This window comes from Nerophis lumbriciformis, linkage group LG25, assembly GCF_033978685.3.
Source record: "Nerophis lumbriciformis linkage group LG25, RoL_Nlum_v2.1, whole genome shotgun sequence".
Classification (NCBI taxonomy): domain Eukaryota; kingdom Metazoa; phylum Chordata; class Actinopteri; order Syngnathiformes; family Syngnathidae; genus Nerophis; species Nerophis lumbriciformis.
In genome coordinates this window covers 15,787,501-15,811,959 of record NC_084572.2, presented here as the reverse complement: position 1 = coordinate 15,811,959, position 24,459 = coordinate 15,787,501, and the positions used below count along the sequence as shown (strand labels likewise).

General features: G+C 38.8%; 1 protein-coding gene across 3 annotated transcripts in view; it reads right to left on the bottom strand.

Annotated features, from left to right (window-relative positions):
* gstcd (glutathione S-transferase, C-terminal domain containing) overlaps nt 1-24,459 on the bottom strand; it is a 131,525-nt gene that overhangs the window by 38,064 nt on the left and 69,002 nt on the right. For all 3 annotated transcript variants that reach the window (XM_061983883.2, XM_061983884.1, XM_061983881.2), the window contains exons 7-9: nt 7,030-7,145; nt 6,765-6,809; nt 6,519-6,647 (exon numbers count right to left, since the gene is read on the bottom strand). In XM_061983883.2, coding sequence (XP_061839867.1) covers nt 6,519-6,647; nt 6,765-6,809; nt 7,030-7,145 — 290 coding nt within the window. The remainder of the gene's footprint in view (nt 1-6,518; nt 6,648-6,764; nt 6,810-7,029; nt 7,146-24,459) is intronic.

Genomic DNA, 24,459 nt, shown 5'->3' with positions numbered 1-24,459 from the left:
AAAGAATACACCTAAAAAACACTTACAGTCGTGGTCAAAAGTTTACATATACTTGTAAAGAACATAATGTCATGGCTGTCTTGAGTTTCCAATACTTTCTACAACTCTTATTTTTTTTGTTGGTCACAAAAAACATTCATGAAGTTTGGTTATTTTATGAATGTATTATGGGTCTACTGAAAATGTGACCAAACCTGCTGGGTCAAAAGTATACATACAACAATGTTAATATTTGGTTACATGTCCCTTGGCAAGTTTCACTGCAATAAGGCACTTTTGGTATCCATCCACAAGCTTCTGGCAAGCTTCTGGTTGAATTTTTAGCTAAATTTGTTGGTTTTCTGACATGGACTTGTTTCTTCAGCATTGTCCACACGTTTAAGTCAGGACTTTGGGAAGGCCATTCTAAAACCTAAATTCTAGCCTGATTTAGCCATTCCTTTACCACTTTTGAAGTGTGTTTGGGGGTCATTGTCCTAATGGAACACCCAACTGCGTCCAAGACCCAACCTCCGGGCTGATGATTTTAGGTTGTCCTGAATAATTTGGAGGAAATCTTCCTTTTTCATTGTCCCATTTACTCTCTGTAAAGCGCCAGTTCCATTGGCAGCAAAACAAGCCCGGAGCATAATGCTACCACCACCATGCTTGGCGGTAGGAATAGTGTTCCTGGGATTAAAGGCCTCACCTTTTCTCCTCCAAACATATTGCTGGGTATTGTGGCCAAACAGCAAATTTTTTGTTTAATCTGACATCACATGGACAAAGATAAGACCTTCTGGAGGAAAGTTCTGTGGTCAGATTAAACAAAAACAAATCAGTGTGAGCGGCACTGGGGGAAAGAGTGAAGTGTCCTGCTCAAGAACACAACGGCAGTGATTTGGATGGCCAGAGGCGTTTCTGGCACCGCTGCTCTACCCACCACGTCATGCCGCCCCCGTAGTGTATAAAATATTTGTCATCCAGCTAATGTTACAGCTTTAATACTACCTTTTTTTTTGTACCTCAAACATCCTTGATGCTGTTTTGCAATGCTTCTACAAAGTGGGTGTGGAAAATCCTACTTGCTTGTACCTAATTTTAGCTTTTGGGTAAAAATAAACTCTTACTGCGATGAAGACAAACATGTTAGGAAAATCTTGTGTACATTTATCTAACTAACTAATTCAAGTCGAAAGGTTATAATTAGAGATGGCCGATAATATCGGACTGCCGATATTATCGGCCGATTATTGCTTTAAAATGTAATATCGGAAATTATCGGTATCGGTTTAAAAATTATCGGTATCGGTTTCAAAAAGTAAAATGTATGACTTTTTAAAACGCCGCTGTGTACACGGACGTAGGGAGAAGAACAGAGCGCCAATAAACCTTAAAGGCACTGCCTTTGCGTGCCGGCCCAGTCACATAATATCTACGGCTTTTCACACACACAAGTGAATGCCATGCATACTTGGTCAACAGCCATACAGGTCACACTGAGGGTGGCCGTATAAACAACTTTAATACTGTTACAAATATGCGCCACACTGTGAACCCACACCAAACAAGAATGCCAAACACATTTTGGGAGAACATCCGCCCCGTAACACAACATAAACACAACAGAACAAATACCCAGAACCCCTTGCAGCAGTAACTCTTCCGGGACGCTACAATATACACCCCCTACCCCACCCCACCTCAACCCCGCCCCTCCAACCCCGCCTACCTCAACCTCCTCATGCTCTCTCAGGGAGAGCATGTCCCAAATTACAAGCTGCTGTTTTGAGGCATGTTAAAAAAAATAATGCACATTGTGACTTCAATAATAAATATGGCAGTGCCATGTTGGCATTTTTTTCCATAACTTGAGTTGATTTATTTTGGAAAACCTTGTTACATTGTTTAATGCATCCAGCGGGGAATCACAATAAAATTAGGCATAATAATGTGTTAATTCCATGACTGTGTATATCGGTATCGGTTTATATCGGAATCGGTAATCAAGAGTTGGACAATATCGGAATATCGGATATCGGCAAAAAAGCCATTATCGGACATGTCTAGTTATTATACAGGTTACAGAACATAAATGAAGTATAGTTGGCGGTTTTTGAATGCATTTTTAAAGTGATTTAGAGATAGAATGGATTGCTCCCATTAACTGCGTTGCTAGCCACCAAGAACCAGACGATTTTTATATGTTAGAATGCGAAAAAAACTAAACCTTTCTCATCTTGTCTCCTTCTAAGGATTGTGAACGATAGGCAACAATCCCAAAAGAAAGTGCAGTTCCCCTTTAAGGCTGCAATAAGTCTATCATTGTTCTGTATTTATTGCATGGCTGTGTTCTTATGGCTAATTCACACTTGCAAAAGAAACACTAAAGTTAGTCTAAATCTGTAATTTGACTTGTAAATATCCATGTAGACCCCACTAAAGCAGTGTTTTTCAAAATTCTAAATTTCAACATATATCCTTAACCAAATTGGGGTCCATCTGGTTCTATTTGTACCCTGTCAGTTACAGACCTTGTAAGGGTCAATTGAAACCCCCTATAGGAGTCCCTGAAATCCACCTTTAGAACCACTGTATTCAATCAAACAGTAACAAGCAGCTCGATGCGAGGTAAGTGGAAGAGACAGCAGAGAGATCTGCTGTCATTCTGGCCATTTCCAGTGACAGCCCCCCTTATGCACACCCTGAAAATGAGATTGCAGAAGGCACAGACGAGGCAGAAGATCAAGAGATATCAGAAAAGATGGAGAGCAGTGAGGACGGAGATGTAAAAGAGATACAAATTGAGAACACAGAGACAAGAGGATGAGACAGAAGAGCCAGCAGAAAAAACCATGGAGATGATATTAATTTGTATTATTTCTGGTTAATTAAAACTAGCATGAGGAGGCCACAGTGCAGGGACAGCCGCTGGAATTGAGGACGTAAGTCTTAAGGTATAAATCGACATTAAAACAAATCGATGTTTACAAAAACCCAAAATGATTCCAAAAGGTACAAGCGGTAGAAAATGGATGGATGGCATCATTAGAGACTTAGACTAGACTTCCTTTTATTATTATTATTAGTATGTATTTATCATGAGACTAAAGTTTCATTATTTTTCTGAAACTTAGCAGCCCTGACCTAACTGACTAATTTAGTAAAGCCTTTGGCTGAATTTCTGGCATATTGAGAACTCTTCCGGAAAATATCTGACTAACCTAATATGGCTGAACAACAAACTATTTCATCTCATTAGAGCCTTGTGGTAGTACAAACCAACTAATCTCATTCATAGGCGCCGATCCCGTGGGTGCTTCAGGGCCCGAGCACCCACGGACAAAGCCAAACACCCACGTGGGATTGATGGCAACTTTTAATCTTTAAAATAATTTTAGAAAAATCAATCTTGTTGTAGTTAATTTTGTGGCGAGTTTGGTCCGTTTTACAAAATAATAAAGCCACAAATCATATGGGGTATTAACTTCGCTGAACGTCTATTTTTCTTTTTAAAACACACACTGAGCACCCACTGGCAGAAATGTAGATCGGCGCCTATGATCTCATTGGAGCCATGTGGTTGAACTAACTAGCTTGCTAGCTACGTAACTAACAACAAAGCCACTCATTAGAACCTTGGGGGTGAAAAATGGTGAAAATAATTAACTCATTAGCACCCTATGGCTGAACAACTAACTCATTCGATTGTTAAAGGTGCAATGGGGTTGAAGAAACTACCCAACAACTTAATTCATTAGAGCCCTGCGGCTGACACAACTAACTTACCAACTAATATCATTAGATCCATGTGGTTGAACTACCTGGTTAGCCGGTTAAGTAACTAACAACTCATCCATTCAGAACCCTACACCTGAATCAAAGTGGACCTAACAAACTAACCACTGTAGAGTCTTATGGTAGAAATATGAGTAAACTAACTAATTCATTTCATTTAAGTCGTGTGTTTGAAATAACTAGCTTGCTTTCTATGTAACTACCAACTAATCCACTTATTTGAACCTTATGACTGAAACACAGTGGAACAAAACCTACTTTAGAGTCTTAGTGTTGAAATGTGGCTGAACTAACCAACTCATTAGCGCCCTATCGCTACCTAATTTATTAGAACCCAGCGGCTGACAAAACTAACTAATTTATGAACTAATCTATTTGGATTTATGTGGTTGAACTACCTGGCTCGCTGTTTAAGAAACTACCAACTCATCCACTAAGTAGAAACCTATGCCTGAAACATGGTGGAACTAACAAACTACAGTAGAGTTGTACAGTTGAAATGTGGCCGAACTAACTAACTAAGTAACTAACTAACTAACAGACCTTATTGGAGCCACATGGTTGCACTGCCTAGTTTATTGGGTAGGTAATTGCAATCTATCCAAACAACTTCTCCACTTACTGTTTTAGCACCTTTTGTCGAAACATGTGGAACAGATAAACTTTAACTCATTAGCACCCTATGGCTGAACAACTAACTCATTAGATTGTTAAAGGTGCAATGGGGTTGAAGAAACTACCCAACTACTTAATTCATTAGAGCCCTGCGGCTGACAACTAACTTACCAACTAATATAATTAGATCCATGTGGTTGAACTACCTGGTTAGTCGGTTAAGTAACTAACAACTCATCCACTCAGAACCCTACACCTGAATCAAAGTGGACCTAACAAACTAACCACTGTAGATTCTTATGGTAGAAATGTTAGTAAAATAACTAATTAATTTCATTTAAGTCATGTGTTTGAACTAACTAGCTTGCTTGCTATGTAACTACCAACTAATCCACTTATTTGAACCTTATGACTGAAACACAGTGGAACAAAACCTACTTTAGAGTCTTAGTGTTGAAATGTGGCTGAACTAACCAACTCATTAGCGCCCTATCGCTACCTAATTTATTAGAACCCAGCGGCTGACAAAACTAACTAACTTATGAACTAATCTATTTGGATTTATGTGGTTGAACTACCTGGCTTGCTGTTTAAGAAACTACCAACTCATCCACTAAGTAGAACCCTATGCCTGAAACATGGTGGAACTAACAAACTACAGTAGAGTTGTACAGTTGAAATGTGGCCGAACTAACTAACTAAGTAACTAACCAACTAACTAACTAACTAACTAACTAACTAACTAACAGACCTTATTGGAACCACATGGTTGCACTGCCTAGCTTATTGGGTAGGTAATTGCAATCTATCCAAACAACTTCTCCACTTACTGTATTAGCACCTTTTGTCGAAACATGTGGAACAGATAAACTTTAACTCATTAGCACCCTATGGCTGAACAACTAACTCATTAGATTGTTAAAGGTGCAATGGGGTTGAAGAAACTACCCAACTACTTAATTCATTAGAGCCCTGCGGCTGACACAACTAACTTACCAACTAATATCATTAGATCCATGTGGTTGAACTACCTGGTTAGTCGGTTAAGTAACTAACAACTCATCCACTCAGAACCCTACACCTGAATCAAAGTGGACCTAACAAACTAACCACTGTAGAGTCTTATGGTAGAAATGTTAGTAAACTAACTAACTAATTTCATTTAAGTCGTGTGTTTGAACTAACTAGCTTGCTTGCTATGTAACTACCAACTAATCCACTTATTTGAACCTTATGAATGAAACACAGTGGAACACAAACTACCGTATTTTTCTGAGTATAAGTCGCACCGGAGTATAAGTTGCACCTGCCGAAAATGCATAATAAAGAAGGAAAAAAACATTATGCAACTTTCATAAACTGTGAAAAAAACTGCGACTTATAGTCCGAAAAATACGGTACTTTAGAATCGAAAGTGTTGAAATGTGGCTGAACTAACCAACTCATTAGCGCCCTATCGCTAAACAACTAACTCATTGTGGTTGAACAAACTACCCAATGTATTATAACCCAGCGGCTGACAAAACTAATTAACTTACAAACTAATCTATTTAGATTTATGTGGTTGAACTACCTGGCTTGCTGTTTAAGAAACAACCAACTCATCCACTAAGTAGAACCCTATGCCTGAAACATGGTGGAACTAACACACTACTGTAGAGTTGTACAGTTGAAATGTGGTTGAACTAACTAACTAACTAACTAACAGACCTTATTGGAGCCACATGGTTGCGCTGCCTAGCTTATTGGGTAAGTAATCGCAATCTATCCAAACAACTTCTCCACGTCCCTTATGTGGGCTCTGTACCGAGGATGTCGTTGTGGCTTGTGCAGCCCTTTGAGACTTTTGTGATTTAGGGCTATATAAATAAACATTGATTGATTGATTGATTGACTTACTGTATTAGCACCTTATGTCGAAACATGTGGAACAGATCAATTTTAACTAACCTCATAAAATCCTTGTGGTTGATATGTGGCAGAACTAATAACCCAACTAACTGAGACATTAACTTACTCATTAAACCGACTGTGAGACTGAACTAATTGGAGTGCTGTGACAGGAATGTGGTTGAACAAACTTACTAACTTCAACCTTGATATGACTAGGGTTACTTGTCACTTACTCCAATGTGAAAAGGTCCAGTGAAGTAGTCCAAGTTGGCCTGAATGAATCCAATGTTTTCTACTCCAAGTTCAGTGCTGCGACCCTGTGCCCTGATCAGAGATTCTTCCTTGTTTTCAATGAGGAGGACCTGCAACAACAACAACAACAACAAGAACGATGCTAGCAAGTCTCTCACAGTTATGGCTGACTGGTGATTGATTGATGCAGACAATGACAGTATTGTATCCACTGTATATCACTGTACCTGACAATGTGGGAGAGTGTGGGCCAGGACAATACCCACATGTCCCTGGTAGCACAAAGAAAAGGAAAAAAAAAAACAGTTTCAACAATGCATTCAATAAATTCAGGGTCAGTGATGACCTTTGACCTGCACCATGGACCATGGACTCTGAGGCTATACTACAACTTTCTCTCAGAGAATACTTTTGGAAGTTTCACTTCTAGGATTGCAACAGTGACATCAACGGTGGTCAGATAAGTTTGGCCTGACAGATGAAAGGACACACCGTTCCACTGCAGAAATCCACAATCGTGTCTCCTGGTTTGGCTAGATGTGTCACCATGGCAACCAAGTTATTCAGCTGTTGCTTCTTCTTGACTGTGCGGATATTTGACATCTTCCCTGCAAGAGAACACAAAGACCATCCAAACTTCAATCCATGTGGAATACATGTCAATAATTCAGGAGATAACCAAGTTCTTAGACATCAGTTCCATGCTGCCCAAGCTGCAAGTTATAACAGTGACCTTTAATTTACCTAAGCCTAAAAAGGACCGGCGCTACTTGGAAACAGGAAATTGAAATGTGAAAACTAATTATTAAGAGTGTTTGAAAAAGTAATTAGTATTTTTAAAACACAGAACATATAACTTATTTATTAATTAGAATGTTTTCACAAAATGGATATGAGTTCAGTATTAGCATAAGGTTTAATTTAAAATGTGCTATGGTAATTGAGTTTGATACCAACTGTGAGCTATTGGATAGATGGATGGATGGATGGGTGTAATTTTATTGTCATTGCTCTTAAAAAGTACAGTGAAATTACATTTTCAGTACAATTATTAGCTGATTTGATCAGGAACTCTTGTTGGATTTAAGACAGAACATATCGTAGTTCATCCAAAGTCTTTGGTTTGGTAAAGTACACTTGATCCTTGAACCAACCACAGAAAATAACCTCAAAATCAGGACTCCAAACTCAAACAAACCACGACAACCTATCCATCTCCTGAAAAATAGGCTATTCAGCCATTCACAAACTACAATCGCAACATTCTAAGGGGCGCAAACTTGCATTAAATTTATCTGTAAAGAACAAAAACAAAATATGTTTAACCACTTTTAAAAAAAACATTTCAAAACTAGGGAGTTTGTCATTTGTCAAGCATCCCATATACCAGGGGTCGGCAACCCAAAATGTTGAAAGAGCCATATTGGACCAAAAATACAAAAACAAATCTGTCTGGAGCCGCAAAAAATTAAAAGCCATATTACATCAGTGTGTGAATGTGTGTGTGAATGGGTGAATGTGGAAATACTGTCAAAGCGCTTTGAGTACCTTGAAGGTAGAAAAGCGCTATACAAGTATAACCCATTTATCATTTATTTATTTACATAGAGATAGTGTGTCATGAGATATAAAATGAATTAAGGACTTAAAAGAAACTAAATGACCTCAAATATAGCTACAAATGAGGCATAATGATGCAATATGTACATTTGCTAGCCTAAATAGCTTGTTAGTATCAATTAGCTTGCAGTCATGCAGTGACCAAATATGTCTGATTAGCACTCCACACAAGTCAATAACATCAACAAAACTCACCTTTGTGCATTCATGCACAACCTTAAAAGTTTGGTGGACAAAATGAGACAGAAAAAGAAGTGGCATAAAACACGTCCTGGAAAGTCGGAGAACGTTATACATGTAAACAAAGTTCAAGGACCGCCATAATTAGTAGGACAAAACGGTGCTCGCCAAATACTTGAATCAATGAAGCATGTTTAATACAAACAGTGTGCTTTATAACAATTAGGGAGGTTTGTGTCATGTTTGTCCTCCTACAGAAACCATATTAAAACAAAAAATATATATTTTTCCCCTCATCTTTTTCCATTTTTCATACATTTTTGAAAAAGCTCCAGAGAGCCACTAGGGCGGCGCTAAAGATGCGGCTCTAGAGCCGCGGGTTGCCGACCCCTGCCATACACTGTAAATGAACAATGAATTAACTTTTTTTTTGGTTTGTTCTTTTTTATTTCTGAATAATAAGATGCTACTTTTTTCCATGCTTTGAACCCTGCATTCTATACAATGCTGTGGCTAATTTATCTATTTTTACAGGTTAACGAGCTTCACATGCCGCCAATGAATTTTGCCCCATCACATCAGACCAATGAAATTGTCGAACGGGTCACACATGAAAATGTCATATTATGGTCATTGTGACCACAATTATCACGGTTATCATTATCATCTATGTATTGTTGAATGTGCTCAAAAAGTCACTTTACAACCACTGAAATTGTTAAGTTATATTAAATAACTAAAATAAATAGACCCACTGTTAGAAAGTCCACTATTTTGCATGTTTTGTGTCTCTTACGCATCACCGATAAGAGAGTCCTGACGGGCGTTGTAGTGTCCTGCTCTGTTCAGCAGTCATTGAAATCATCGTAAAAACACCTCAGTCTCGTATTCCTTAGAGAATAAATATAACTCTGTTCTAATAGAGCACAGCTTGGAGGTTCAATTTGCACGATTGAGGGAATAAGCGGTAGGAAATGGATGGATGGATGGAATAGCTTTGTTGCTCAGACAGTAAAGTAAGTGTTTATACAAGTTTAGATTGGGGTATGTCGTTTCTTAATGGGGAAACACGTAATGCCTTTTGTTTTCATTTTAGCATTTAAGCTAGCAAGTTAGTGCCCGTCAATCCGTGAGTTTATTAAAGTGCAGGCATACTCCTTAATGTGGACAAGACCAAAGAGCTGGACTTCAAGAAGAAAATGACCCATGTGGAGCACATCAACATCCAGGGCCGGGAGGTGGCAGTACAAGTACCTGGGAGTCCACTTGAACAGCAGACTGGACTGGAATGACAATAGCAAAGCTGTATACAAGAAGGGCATGAGCAGACTCTTTTTCCTGAGGAAGCTTAGGTCCTTTAACGTGTGCAGCAAGCTGTTGGAGATCATTTTTCAGTCTGTTGTGGCCAGTGCCCTGTACTTTGCAGTGGTTTGTTGGGGGAGCAGCACCAGCAAAATGGACTTAAAGGGGAACATTATCACCAAACCTATGTAAGCGTCAATATATACCTTGATGTTGCAGAAAAAAGACCATATATTTTTTTAACCAATTTCTGAACTCTAAATGGGTGAATTTTGGCGAATTAAACGCCTTTCTATTATTCGCTCTAAGGAGCGATGACGTCACAAGGCGACGTCACATCGGGAAGCAATCCGCCATTTTCTCACTTTCGTCGGTGTGTTGTCGGAGGGTGTAACAACACGAACAGGGACGGATTCAAGTTGCACCAGTGGCCCAAAGATGCGAAAGTGGCAAGAAATTGGACGAAATTTGTTCAAAATACAACGGTGTGGGGAAAGCCGACGAAATGGTCAGTCGTTTGTTCCGCACACTTTACCGACGAAAGCTATGTTACGACAGAGATGGCAACCGTCCCTTATGCCACCGAAGATGATCAAGAGAACAATATCGACCCTAGCTTCCCTGGCCTGCTGACATCAACTCCAAAACTGGACAGATCAGCTTTCAGGAAAAGAGAGCGGATGAGGGTATGTCTACAGAATATATTAATTGATGAAAACTTTATTCATTACTCGCGGTTTTACGTAAATTATTATACATTAACTGTGTTTACCAATAATTTAGCTTAAGAACATTTTTTTTTTTCAATCATTCGAGTACTTTCGGGTAGTCTTGTGTAATGCAGTATTTTGTGTCTATTTAGGTATGGTTAACCTGAGTGCTAAAATCGTGGAAAAATATATGTTCTTAGCGCGCCTGAAATGGGCTGTCTGCACTCTCAAAGTGCATGTTGTTGCCAAATGTATTTCATATGCTGTAAACCTAGTTCATAGTTGTTAGTTTCCTTTAATGCCAAACAAACACATACCAATCGTTGGTTAGAAGGCGATCGCCAAATTCGTCCTCGCTTTCTCCCGTGTCGCTGGCTGTTGTGTCGTTTTCGTCGGTTTCGCTTGCATACGGTTCAAACCGATATGGCTCAATAGCTTCAGTTTCTTCTTCAATTTCGTTTTCGCTACCTGCCTCCACACTACAACCATCCGTTTCATTACATGCGTAAACTGTTGAATCGCTTAAGCCGCTGAAATCCGAGTCTGAATCCGAGCTAATGTCGCTATAGCTTGCTGTTCTACCCGCCATGTTTGTTTGTATTGGCATCACTGTGTGACGTCACAGGAAAATGGACGCGTGTATTTAACGATGGTTAAAATCAGGCACTTTGAAGCTTTTTTTTAGGGATATTGCGTGATGGGTAAAATTTTGAAAAAAACTTTGAAAAATAAAATAAGCCACTGGGAACTGATTTTTAATGGTTTTAACCCTTCTGAAATTGTGATAATGTTCCCCTTTAAACCGAATTGACAAACTGATCTGGAAAGCCGGCCAAACTATTGGCACACAGTTGGAGGTGTTTGTGTCAGTGAGGGACAGGAGGACACTGGACAAACTGCTCGCCATCATGAACAATCCTGCCCACCCACTCTACCACACAGTTGAGGGACAGCGGAGCCCATACTCCAACAAGCTTCTTCAGCTTCGTTCCCACAGTGTTCGATTCAAGAACTCCTTCATTCCGCACTCCATCCAGCTGTATAATCACTCGACATACAGCAATAGAAGATAGCTGTCTATTACCTGACACCTTCTATGTTAGATACCTCTCTTTGTTTTTAATGTATCTTTTCTGCTGGATCTACTCTCTATTTTATGCTGCCCTTTTTTTTTTTTTGCTGCAGCTGTTACATATTGGGATTTGTTATATATTGTATATATTATATAAAAATATAATATAATAATATAATATATCAGTATGTTGACTTCAAGAAGCACCAGTCCAGCCACGCTCCACTCTACATCAACGGCACAGCGGTGGAGATAGTAAGCAGCACCAAGTTCCTGTGGGTGCAGATAACTGACAATATAACCTGGTCCCTACACACCGGAGCTCTTGTAAAAAGAGCTCAGCAGCGCATGCACTTTTTGCGTCGGATGAAAAGAGCACAGCTCCCTCCCCCCATTCTCAGCACATTCTAGAGAGGCACTATAGAGAGCCTGCTGACCAACAGCATCTCTGTCTGGACTGGAGCCTGCATTGCCTCAGACTGGAAGTCTCTCCAGAGAGTGGTGAGGACGGCGGAAAAGATCATCAGGACTCCTCTTCCTCCTATCCAGGAGATCGCAAAAAGCCGCTGCCTGACCAGGGCTCAGAAAATCTGCAAAGACTCCTCCCACCCCCACCAAAGACTGTTTTCACTGCTGGACTCTAGAAAGAGGTTCCGCAGCCTCCGAAGCAGAACCTCCAGGTTCTGTAACAGCTTCTTCCCTCAAGCCGTAAGACTCTTGAACGCATCATAATTAAATTATCCCCTCAACTCCCCCCAAAATGGATTCACTCGCTGGAATAAAAAAGACAATATAACATACATCCATAAATGTGGACGCATGTGAAAAAGTGCAATATATTTATCTGTACAGTAATCTATTTATATATATTTATTTATTTTATATATATATTATATATATTATTTATATATATTTATTTATTTATATATGCACCTTGTTGCTTTTTTATCCTGCACTACCATGAGCTTATGTAACAAAATTTTGTTCTTATCTGTGCTGTAAAGTTCAAATTTGAATGACAATAAAAAGGAAGTCTAAGTCTAAGTATTATATACTGTATATATAATATGAAAATATTACATACATGTTATATTTTATATTGCTACTATGGTACATTTTAGTCTACTTTATACCTTTTGTTTTCGCCCTCTTTTTGTGCCCCTGTGTGCATTATCTTTTCCATCCTTACCCTTTCCATCATTTGTAACTGAGCTACTGTGTGGAACAATTTCCCTTGTGGATCAATAAAATGTGTCTAAGTCTAAGAATCAAGCAGGTATTTGCGATAATTGTATTTAAAACGGTAATACTAATCGCACCACAGCTAACATTACCCATGCTGCTACCTCTCTGCTCAGCGAGGGCGTATACGTATGTGACGTATGTAAGAAGGTGCGCTTGTTTACGTCTCTGTGAGAAGGAGAGACAAGAAAGAGTGAGAAGAGCCTGTAGTTTAATGCCTGCAGCTAAAAGTGTTAGAACGTATACTCGAATATCACAATATAATAATTTTCTATATCACAAACCCGCGATATATCGAGTATATCGATATATCGCCCAGACCTACTTCAAGGTACTCAGAGCGCTTTGACACTATTTCCACATTCACAGAAAAATTCACACACTGATGGCGGGAGCTGCCATGCAAGGCCCTAACCACGACCCATTAGGGGCAAGGGTGAAGTGTCTTGCTCAAGGACACAACGGACGTGACTAGGTTAGTAGAAGCTGGGGATCGAACCAGGAACCCTCAGGTTGCTGACACAGCCACTCTCCCAACCGCGCCACGCCATCCCCCCGTTGTACAACAGGTGTCGCACAAACAGAATACCGGAAGCAATGTTATAAAACATATGCAGATTTAAATAAAGTAACATGCAGCTGCATCATACTTCAAATGCAGTCGCCGCCATCTTGTGGAGGTAATTTAAAAAAACTACACTTCGAGGCTGCCTACAGCAACAGCTGTTGACGTAAATGCTAGTGTTTTTTTGCATGACTTGGTGCTAATTAGGTGGTGGTTATTTGCATTAGACCATCACCCAGTGATTGTAGGAGTGTCAGGGGTTTATTGAATAAAGACATTTATTGAGGCATTTATAGTAACTGAACTGGCTTGTTTGAGGACATAAAATATGCAAGGGTGACTTTCTGAACCCTTGTGGACTGATTGCTATCACTGGCTATTCTCGGGAAATGGTCATTAAGCTCAATACCAGATAACAGAAGAAGCAAGTGAGGCAAATCAAATTTAGTCTGCGCAATGAAATGTGATTTTTTTTATGCAGCCTGACAGAATATTTACCACATTCTCATATTACTGATAATACCAGCAGTATTTCAAATGTTCCTGTGCTGTCATCAGCACTTTCCTTGACCATCCTTGACCTGTCGGTATATGCCAATTGATGAAGTTTAGGTGTTTTATTTTGAAAACAACCTCTATGGGCTCCTTTAATCTGAAATAAACACGGTGCTAATGATGTCTGCAAACAACTGGCAGAAGGCAGCATCGAATTTCCGAACAAAACTCCCAACTTCCACGGACGGTGAGGAAAGGTACACGCAGTGTATGCCACACTCAACTGGGCAAGGATCCCTAAGTCCCAGTCATCTAATGTAAGCAAAGAAGGAGCCCTCCACGGCTGCTGGTACTGTGCCCTGAGTGCCCCCATTAGCCTTTGATTCTGCGAGACTGCCCAGGGATTTATCAGCAAGCTCCATCGCCAGATTAGAATGTAAACAGAGCAAAGTGCCTCTTCAGCGTGAGCCCGGCAGGATACGACAGCTCATCTCTCCAGAGGACATGCTGGCGTTAACACAGGGTGGGCTGTTTCAAGATTCAAGATTGGGTGGTGAAGGTTGAAGTTGTGATTTCAGCACTTTAGCTGGCACTGGGTTGATGATTATTTTTGGGAAAATTAGGATATTGCCAGGGACAATTTTCCATTCTCTACATAAAATTTTGTCATACAACTGTGTTACTAAAAATATATACAGTACAATACACAAATATTTGTTTATATATATATTTTTATATATATGTTTGTATGTTCTGCCCTTCATTTTCTAAAGTGTATTTTGTGTATGCCTTCATTTTGACATGCACTGTGACATTGAATGGAATGCAATTTTGTGTCTATATGTGCTTTTATTTTGACATGCAAAGGGGCAGCTATGTTACAAATCGGACATCAAAGAGCCCGGTAGCCAAGTTGGAAATCAGTTTCTCAGTACATCAAAGCTATAAGCAGCATTTTTCAACTTCTTGTAAGCTTTGTGTTGTTTTATGCCTTCGAAAGCATCGTCTTTGAGTATTTGTTTTACAAAGTTAGGACTGTATATATTTTATGCTCTATTGTGTTTAGAGATAATATCGGTGCCGATATTATCAGCCAATAAATGCGTTAAAATGTAATATCGGAAATGATCGGTATCGTTGTTTTTATTATCGGTATCGTTTTTATTGTATTTTTTTATTAAATCAACTTAAAAAACACAAGATACACTTACAATTAGTACACCAACCCAAAAAAACTCCCTCCCCCATTTACACTCATTCACACAAAAGGGTTGTTTCCTTCTGTTATTAATATTCTGGTTCCTACATTATATATCAATATATATCAATACAGTCTGCAAGGGATACAGTCCGTAAGCACACATGATTGTGCGTGCTGCTGGTCCACTAATAGTACTGACCTTTAACAGTTAATTTTACAAATTTTCATTAATTACTAGTTTCTATGCAACTGTTTTCATATTGTTTTACTTTCTTTTTTATTCAAGAAAATATTTTTAATTTACTTATCTTATTGTATTAATTTTAAAGTACCTTATCTTCACCATACCTGGTTGTCCAAATTAGGCATAATAATGTGTTAATTCCACGACTGTATATATCTGTTGATATTGGTATCGGTAATTAAAGAGTTGGACAATATCGGAATATCGGATATCGGCAAAAAGCCATTATCGGACATCCCTAATTGTGTTGAATTTGTTTAAATTGTAAAGTTTGTAAACTTATTTTCATTACAATTGTTGTCACAACGTTTTGTGTTTTTGAGGGGCTTCTGAATAATGTCATGTTGTGTTTACTTGTACATAAGGATGTCTTAATACTATGCAGTCATATATATATATATATATAAATATATATATAAATATATATATATATATATATATATATATATATATATATATATATATATATATATATATATATATATATATATATATATATATATATATATATATATATGTGTATATTTGTCCATACATCACATGGACAAAGAGAAGACCTTTGGGGGAAAGTTCTGTGGTCAGATGAAACAACAATTGAGCTGTTTGGCCACAATACTCAACAATATGTTTGGAGGAGAAGAAAGGGTGAGGCCTTTTATGCCAGGAACACCATACCTACCGTCAAGCATGGTGGTGGTAGTATTATGCTCTGGGCTTGTTTTGCTGCCAATGGAACTGGTGCTTTACAGAGAGTAAATGGGACAATGAAAAAGGAGGATAACCTCCAAATTCTTCAGGACAACCAAAAATCATGGGTCTTGGACACAGTTGGGTGTTCCAACAGGACAATGACCCCAAAAACACGTCAAAAGTGGTAACTGAATGGCTAAATCAGGCTAGAATTAAGGTTTTAGAATGGCCTACCCAAAGTCCTGACTGTGTGTCTTAAATGTGTGGACAATGCTGAAGAAACAAGTCCATGTAAGAAAACCAACACATTTAGCTGAACTGCACCAATTTTGTCAAGAAGAGTGACAAAAAAGTCAACCAGAAGCTTGCCAGTAGCTTGTGGATGGCTACCAAAAGCTCCTTATTGCAGTGAAACTTGCCAAGGGACATGTAACCAAATATTAACATTGCTGTATGTATACTTTTGACCCCGCAGGTTTGGTCACATTTTTAGTAGATCCATAATAAATTAATGAAAAAACCAAACTTCATGAATGTTTTTTGTGACCAACAAGTATGTGTTCCAATCACTCTATCACCAAAAAATAAGAGTTGTAAAAAGTATTGGAAACTCAAGACAGCCATGACGTTATGTTCTTTACAAGTGTTTGTAAACTTTTGATTGTGACTGTATATTAGGGCTGTCGAAGTTAACTCAATAATAACAAAGTTTTAAAATTGCCATGTTGAAATAGCTAATGCTAATCAGTATCCTGTCCATGGAAAATCCAATATAATTAGCATCAAGCTAATGCATTTTGAAAAGTAGATCCTTACTGTATGTTTGAGTGTTTTCTTATCAGGCATACTTGCTGTGTTGGCATGGAAAATTGCAACATTACTCAGAGGCAGCCCAACTGAGTCCGCTCTGAGTGCTGCTTGAGGTCTTGTTTGCCCCCCAAGTGTTTGAGCCGGCCGAGTCTGCAACCAGACGTCAAGTCACGTACAACAAATGTATCAAAATATGAGACAGTTTGAAAATCGATACCTGATAGGACCGACGGAATTTGTTCGGTACCCATCTTGTTATATGTGTCTCTTCCTTTAAGCTGGCCTTGCACTGCAAGATTAGCACCGTTTCAAGCCAAGTGCGCTGACTCCCTTTTGAATGGAAGCTAATTTCAATTCTTGCCATCCGGTTACCAGGGAACTCTGAAATTCAGTTACCTGTGACGAAGGCTGCAATGATTAATTTGTTCAAATCGATTAGAAAAAGAACTTTGATTTATATTTGGTTCCTTCATGGAGTGCCGGGAACTTTAAATATGCAATCATATTTTCTGCACTGCCGCTGCAATAGAGCACACATGAAAGTGTGTGTGTGGGGGCCATGATCTGTGTGTGGCAGCGAACAGCAGATATATACCGGTACTGTATATAGACACACATATATATTAGAGCTGAAACGATTCCTCGAGTAATTCGATTACAAAATATATTCGAGGAATTTTTGCCGCCTCGAGGCTTCGTAAAAAAATGTTTTATGGCTTTTTGCCTTGTTTAGTAAACAGTAGTTTAGGTATTGCACAGCGTGTTTGCATCACAGATCATACACCCCACAACACCGCTCTTTTAAATACGCTTGAGTTAGAATACTTTTTCGCCAACATAACTCGCAACGGCAGACGTCGCAGAAAGCAGTGGACAAGAGCCATAGCAAAACGAGGCAATTATGAAGCAACGAAAGTTGTCTAAGGTGTGGGAGAACTGCACACTAAAATCGAAGGAAAACACACACAGTACTATGCAAACATTGCTAAGTGTAGCTCGCATAGCACAATAGCACAAGTTCGATGCTGTAGCACCTGTCGAGAAAGCATCTGATTGAGGGACGTCCGGAGGCAAGGTAAGTCATCTATTATCAAATGTAAACACAAAAGCTGTGTTAGCATACTTGCCAACCCTCCCGGATTTTCCGGGAGACTCCCGAAATTCAGCGCCTCTCCCAAAAACCTCCCGGGACAAATTTTCTCCCGAAAATCTCCCGAAATTCAGGCGGAGCTGGAGGCCACGCCCCCTCCAGCTCCATGCGGACCTGAGTGACGTGTTGACAGCCTGTTCACACGTCCGCTTTCCCACAATATAAACAGCTAATGATCGAGGGCGAGTTCTTGGTTTCTTATGTGGGTTTATTGTTAGGCAGTTTCATTAACGTCCTCCCAGCGCGGTAACAACACACAAGAACAGCAGTCAAGTTTTCGTCTACCGTAAAGCAGTTCGTCTGCCGTAAACAGCAATATTGTGACACTTTTAAACAGGACAATACTGTCATCTACTGTACATGCATATGTGACCCACCCATAATGTGTCACATTTTTGTGTTGATTTATTTATTTTATTTTTTGGTTTGAATTCGTTTTTGGAGCTGTCATTACACATTTATCAGTATTCACATTGGTCAGTAGGGGGCAGTAGGGTGTTTCTTCCCAATTGAATGCTATCACCTGCAGACCGGAAGTGTCTTGTCATTCTGATGAGCGCGACCAGTCTGTGAACAATTGAAACGTCCTGTGTGCTTTTTCCTCCTGTATAACAGGTTAGTTTTGGTGAATCAACTCACTGAATAATATCCATGTGATCTTTATAAGTTTAAGTACACATTCTGATGGTGGAGCCTAACTCTAAAGTGGTTGTTAGTTATAGTTTGTATTTGTGAATTAATCCAGTGCACAGCTGCAGTAATCAATACAAAAAGGCAACGTGAGTGCGCAATGTTTATATAGGAACTTCTGATCCTAATTCAGACTCCCAAATTAGACCTCCCGTTTTCTTATTGATTTTATAATGTACCGGTACGTATATTTGTATAATGTGTGTGTTCTGAAGTAGTGACAGAGAATAGAACAAGGATGGACAATACAACCCTTAACTCAACAATGAATAGATGAGTGTTATGTGTGTGTAATGTGTAAAAAAATGAACGCTGAAATTCAAGTATTTCTTTTATTTATTTATATATATATATATACATATACATATATATATATATATATATATATATATATATATATATATATATATATATGTAATAAAATATATATATATATAGCTAGAATTCACTGAAAGTCAAGTATTTCTTATATATATATATATATATATATATATATATATATATATATATATATCTATATCTTAACCACGCCCCCAACCACCGGGGTTTGAACTCACGACCTACCGATCTCAGGGCGGACACTCTAACCACTAGGCCACTGAGTAGGTCGATCATGATATTCAATAGAATACTCGATTACTAAAATATTCAATAGCTGCAGCTCTAATATATACGCATATATATATTTTTTGTCTATAATAATGCAATTATAAAAAAAACAATGAAGGTAATGGTAAGCAGAAAAATATTGTTTACCGTATTTCAACAATTTTTCCTAAACTGCGCATCGAAGCCATAGAGTATGTTTTATCCCATTACTTGATGGAACAAACAAATTAATAGATTGAGTGATTACTAATAATAGTCAGCTGCAGCCCTAGCTGTGACAGTGATCTTGCACAGTTAAATGGGAACTGCACTTTTTTTTTGGAATTTTGCCTATCGTTCACAAACATTATGAAAGACATGGCAACGGATGTTATTTTTTTAAGCGTTCTAAATATTAAATAAATGCAATCAAAAGTCATCTTACAATAGAGCCTATGAGAGCCGTTCCATTCTGCAGACAGAGCCCCTCAAAAAACATTCAAACCCCTTCATTAGGGTTTCATATACATGATGTAAGTGTATATGTAATGTAGTAACGGGCACTCTTATAATAACATTTCATATTTACGTATTTTGATCATTTTAGGCATTTGCATCATGTTTCCTTTATTTCTTTAATCACTGATTTCTGCTCACTGCAGACAACAAACATAATGAAACATCACTTGCTGTACAAGGTCTGCTATCATTAGGATGCCGACTGCCAGGATGTTCATATATTCTCATTTAGATGAAAAATTACTCATAATCCTGACAAAGAAACAGGGTGTCTTTTTGGCCAGTTCCAGGTTCTAAATAGCTGTCAAAGTGTCACAACTTGTCGGATTATATCCTCAGCCATCTACTTTTCAGGTGAGAGGCAGGATATATGATCGACAATAAATCTACAGGTAGAGTTTTGCCTATGGTTCACAATCATTATCCAATACATAACAACGGATGGAATTAAAAAAATGCATTCTAAATATCAAACAAACGTAAAAAAAGAGTCCGCTTACAGCAGAGCCAATGGAAGGTCCTCTATTTTGTCTATAAAATCAAATAAATAACCATTCAAAAAGCGCCATTTTGTGACTTGAATATTAACCAAGTATTACTTATATTGTTATTATAAGCGCTAACGCAGACAAACTATTTATAGCGGCACCGTGATCACTACTGTGTGTCCAGATAGTTTACATCATCGAATGTTCTGCTGGAATTTATTTTTTATTTTTTTGTCCTGTTCAGCTTCTTAGGTAAATCATATAGTTGATGTAGATGCCCATATCGGCTGTTCAGATTTACTTTACAAAAGAGAAGTGTAGGATACTTCTCTTGTTGCCTTATTTGTATTTGACTTTATTAAATATATTTATATTATCATTTGGTGCAGCCGGGTCGGAGCAGGAGGGGATAGAAAGAGAAAAAAAGGAAGACAGAGGGGGAAATTGTGGGGACAAGAGTGGGATAAGACAGAGAGACAAAAACAATAACAGCAAACACAACAATAACAACAATAGAGCAACATCAGCAAATACGATAAGTACAAATATGATGGTAAAAGTGATAGCAAAGAAGCAGTTAGCGAGATAAATAATAATACAGAAATGACAATGAGCATTATTACACTACAGAAATACAAATACCAATAGAAATAGCGCTATTGATAATGAACAATACCAATCATTTACCTCTATTATCAACAATACAGTTGTTCAAATGCAACAATACATACGGCACACGTAACAATAACTAGAGATATAAAAGAATGCAGAAAAATGGAAGGGAAGAAAGTAGGGTTGTCCCGATCCGATATTTGAATCGGATCGGCCGCCGATATTTGCCAAAAAATGCGTATCGGCAAGGCATGGGAAAATGCCGATACAGATCCAGTTTTTAAAAAAATTACGGTCCGTGTTTTCCAACGCACCGATTTAAATAATACATTCCACTTTTCTGCTACTCCCTAATTTCCGTTCCGCATTTTCCAGCACACCTTCAACACAGCCACAGGTCTGTGTCCTAACCGTTAAGACGGCTATGTGAATTAAAAGTTACCGGTAAAAATGTCAGCTGTGTGGGGGCAAACAATTGAAGGGAGTGTGTAGATAGTGTTATTTTTTTTAAGTTTACACTTGGTCAAGAGGAACTATTGATGCTGAGTTATAGACATTTTATCCCACTCAGGTTGTTTGTGTTTTGCTTTTTTTTTAAATAATGTTTACAGCATTATTTGCATTTTATACTGTTCACTTTTTTACTGTTCAATGATGCAATTTCTGTTTGTCATGTATAATTTTGTCTATTTTGTGTTTATCCTTGAATAAACAGGTCAGTTTCTTGTTACTAACCATTGTGTATTATTCAAACTCACCTAATTCAGCTGGCTAGTTGTTATCAAGAGTACTAAAACCCTTTTCAACATGAATCTGACACCCAAGTAGGCTAAATAACTTTAAACTTTAATACATGCTCGGATAGGCCAGTATCGGCCAGTATCGGTATCGGATCGGAAGTGCAAAAACAACATCGGTATCGGATCGGAAGTGCAAAAACCTGGATCGGGACTTCCCTCGAAGAAAGAGAAGCAACCTATATTAACCTTGTAGATTGTTATAGTAAAAATAGGTTAAGCTGGATGTTTATTGTAGATCATAAGTCATGCATCTCACCCGAAAAGTAGTCGACTGAGGACGTAATAATTCAGGGTCCTAAATTTGACAGCAATTTAGGACCCTGAACTAGGGAGAACGACATGAAGAGACGCTTGGACCCTACTGCCTCTCCAATCCGTTTCTTCCCGACGATTATGAGTCATTTTTTATCTAAATGGGAATACATGAACATCCTAGCAGTCGGCATCCTAATGACAGCAGACTTTGCACAGTAAGTGATGTTTTATTATGTTTGTTGGCTCTCATGATGTCTGCTGTGATTAAGAAAAAAAAGTTCCTTCTTTAACATTAGCATGTGGCTGCATTTCTACAGGTTAATCGTAAATGGGTCGTTTTGTATAAATCTCTAGACCACAGTTGTAAAGTGGCCCTCCGTCTTTTAATGACTTTTTCTGGGGTAAACTAATCATTTATTGTCGGGTCAAAATGGTTAATCAGTTTTAGTGTAGTAAAAATAATCCTGTTTCAATACCAGTGTTGTATTGAGCAGATTAATACGGTATGAGACGTCACGCAATAGTGGGTGTAGCGTAACGTCTAAAATAATGAATAATCAATAATTAATTCCACACTGTTAACAAATAATTATTGAGCTTATTGCTTGTAATTCCCTTACACCATATGAAGAAATACAAAGAGATTATTACACGCAAAAGCAAGCCCCTCAAACATGTGACAGTTTCTAGGTCATGTTACATGTTTTGCAGCCACTGAGGAAATATGTTCCAGACATGTTGGCCACACACAAGTGTCGTCTGTCCAAGGCCGAGAAATATGATTGTCGCATTGAGAAGGTGACAAGGTAGTTAAACACGGTAATTCTACCAGTCAGGCAAATCTTATATTTATAGACTTTGATTGGGCTTTTTAAAACATTAAAACATCCAAGAACCTGAGGACCTTTTGAAAAGAAAGCTAATATTAGTTTTATCCGATGCTTAATGTTTCAAAGCTAAAATAAAACAAAATATGATTAGCTCCTTAAAAGCGACTCAACAAGGATGCACTTTAGAAAAAAGAAAGAAAAAAAAGCCACATAGCACTTAACTAAATATAATCTAGCTTGTTAATTAGAAGGAGAAGAGGTCAGGTTTGAGAAAAAATCAATTGACGAAGCTTGGGAAAGTGCGCTTTCAATGCAGCGGTGGCTGACGTTGTCCTGTGTGCTCTCGGAAGGCCGCGATGACAAGCAACATGGGACGCTAATGAAGTTGATTCGAGGAGAAAAAAACTGCTCAACGCACATCCTTCAACAACTATGGAATGTCTGTCAAAACATGACCAAACAAAGCTGCAGACAAGAGGTCGGCTCCTGCAGGTCGCAGCGCGTTAGCTCGCCTGTCTGCACGCCATCTTGGCCTCGAACATTTGCAAACGCCGTCACTTCCATTGAGCTCTGCCAAGAACATCATATTATGTCTAGGTTCCAGGATTACCTAAGGAAGTTGATGACAACTGATGCTGAAATCACACTTACATATATATATTTACAGTATTTATTTAATTTGCTATTATTCATTGTTTGATGTGTTGGTAAATAAACCTAAATTAATACAAATATAACACAAATAAAATAAATATGCTTGCAAAAGTAAGATGGAAAGAAAAAAAATGTTACAACATAGTAATAGACTGAAAAAGGTGAACATTAAAAACTTAAAATGTAGGCTTTTACCAACTCAACTTAATCACATAATTTCATAAATTATGTTTTAAATATTTGTATTACATTATTATAAGATTACATATTATATTATCCATAAATAAAATTTAATTCAAATCTAAAAATATAAAAAATATATAAAAGTTTATAATTAACAAATCCGTAACTGTAAAATATATTTAGAAAAGGAACATTATTCCATCCATCCATCTTCTTCCGCTTATCCGAGGTCGGGTCGCGGGGGCAGCAGCCTAAGCAGGGAAGCCCAAACTTCCCTCTACCCAGCCACTTTGTCCAGCTCCTCCCGGGGGATCCCGAGGCGTTCCCAGGCCAGCCGGGAGACATAGTCTTCCCAACGTGTCCTGGGTCTTCCCCGTGGCCTCCTACCGGTCGGACGTGCCCGAAACACCTCCCTAGGGAGGCGCTCGGGTGGCATCCTGACCAGATGCCCGAACCACCTTATCTGGCTCCTCTCGATGTGGAGGAGCAGCGGCTTTACTTTGAGCTCCCCCCGGATGGCAGAGCTTCTCACCCTATCTCTAAGGGAGAGCCCCGCCACCCGGCAGAGGAAACTCATTTTGGCCGCTTGTACCCGTGATCTAGTCCTTTCGGTCATGACCCAAAGCTCATGACCATAGGTGAGGATGGGAACGTAGATCGACCGGTAAATCGAGAGCTTTGCCTTCCGGTTCAGCTCCTTCTTCACCACAACAGATCGATACAGCGTCCGCATTACTGAAGACGCCGCACCGATCCGCCTGTCGATCTCACGATCCACTCTTCCCTCACTTGTGAACAAGACTCCGAGGTACTTGAACTCCTCCACATGGGGCAAGATCTCCTCCGCAACCCGGAGATGGCACTCCACCCTTTTCCGGGCGAGAACCATGGACTCGGACTTGGAGGTGCTGATTCCCATCCCAGTCGCTTCACAGTCGGCTGCGAACCGATCCAGTGAGAGATGAAGATCTTGGCCAGTTGAAGCCATCAGGACCACATCATCTGCAAATAGCAGAGACCTA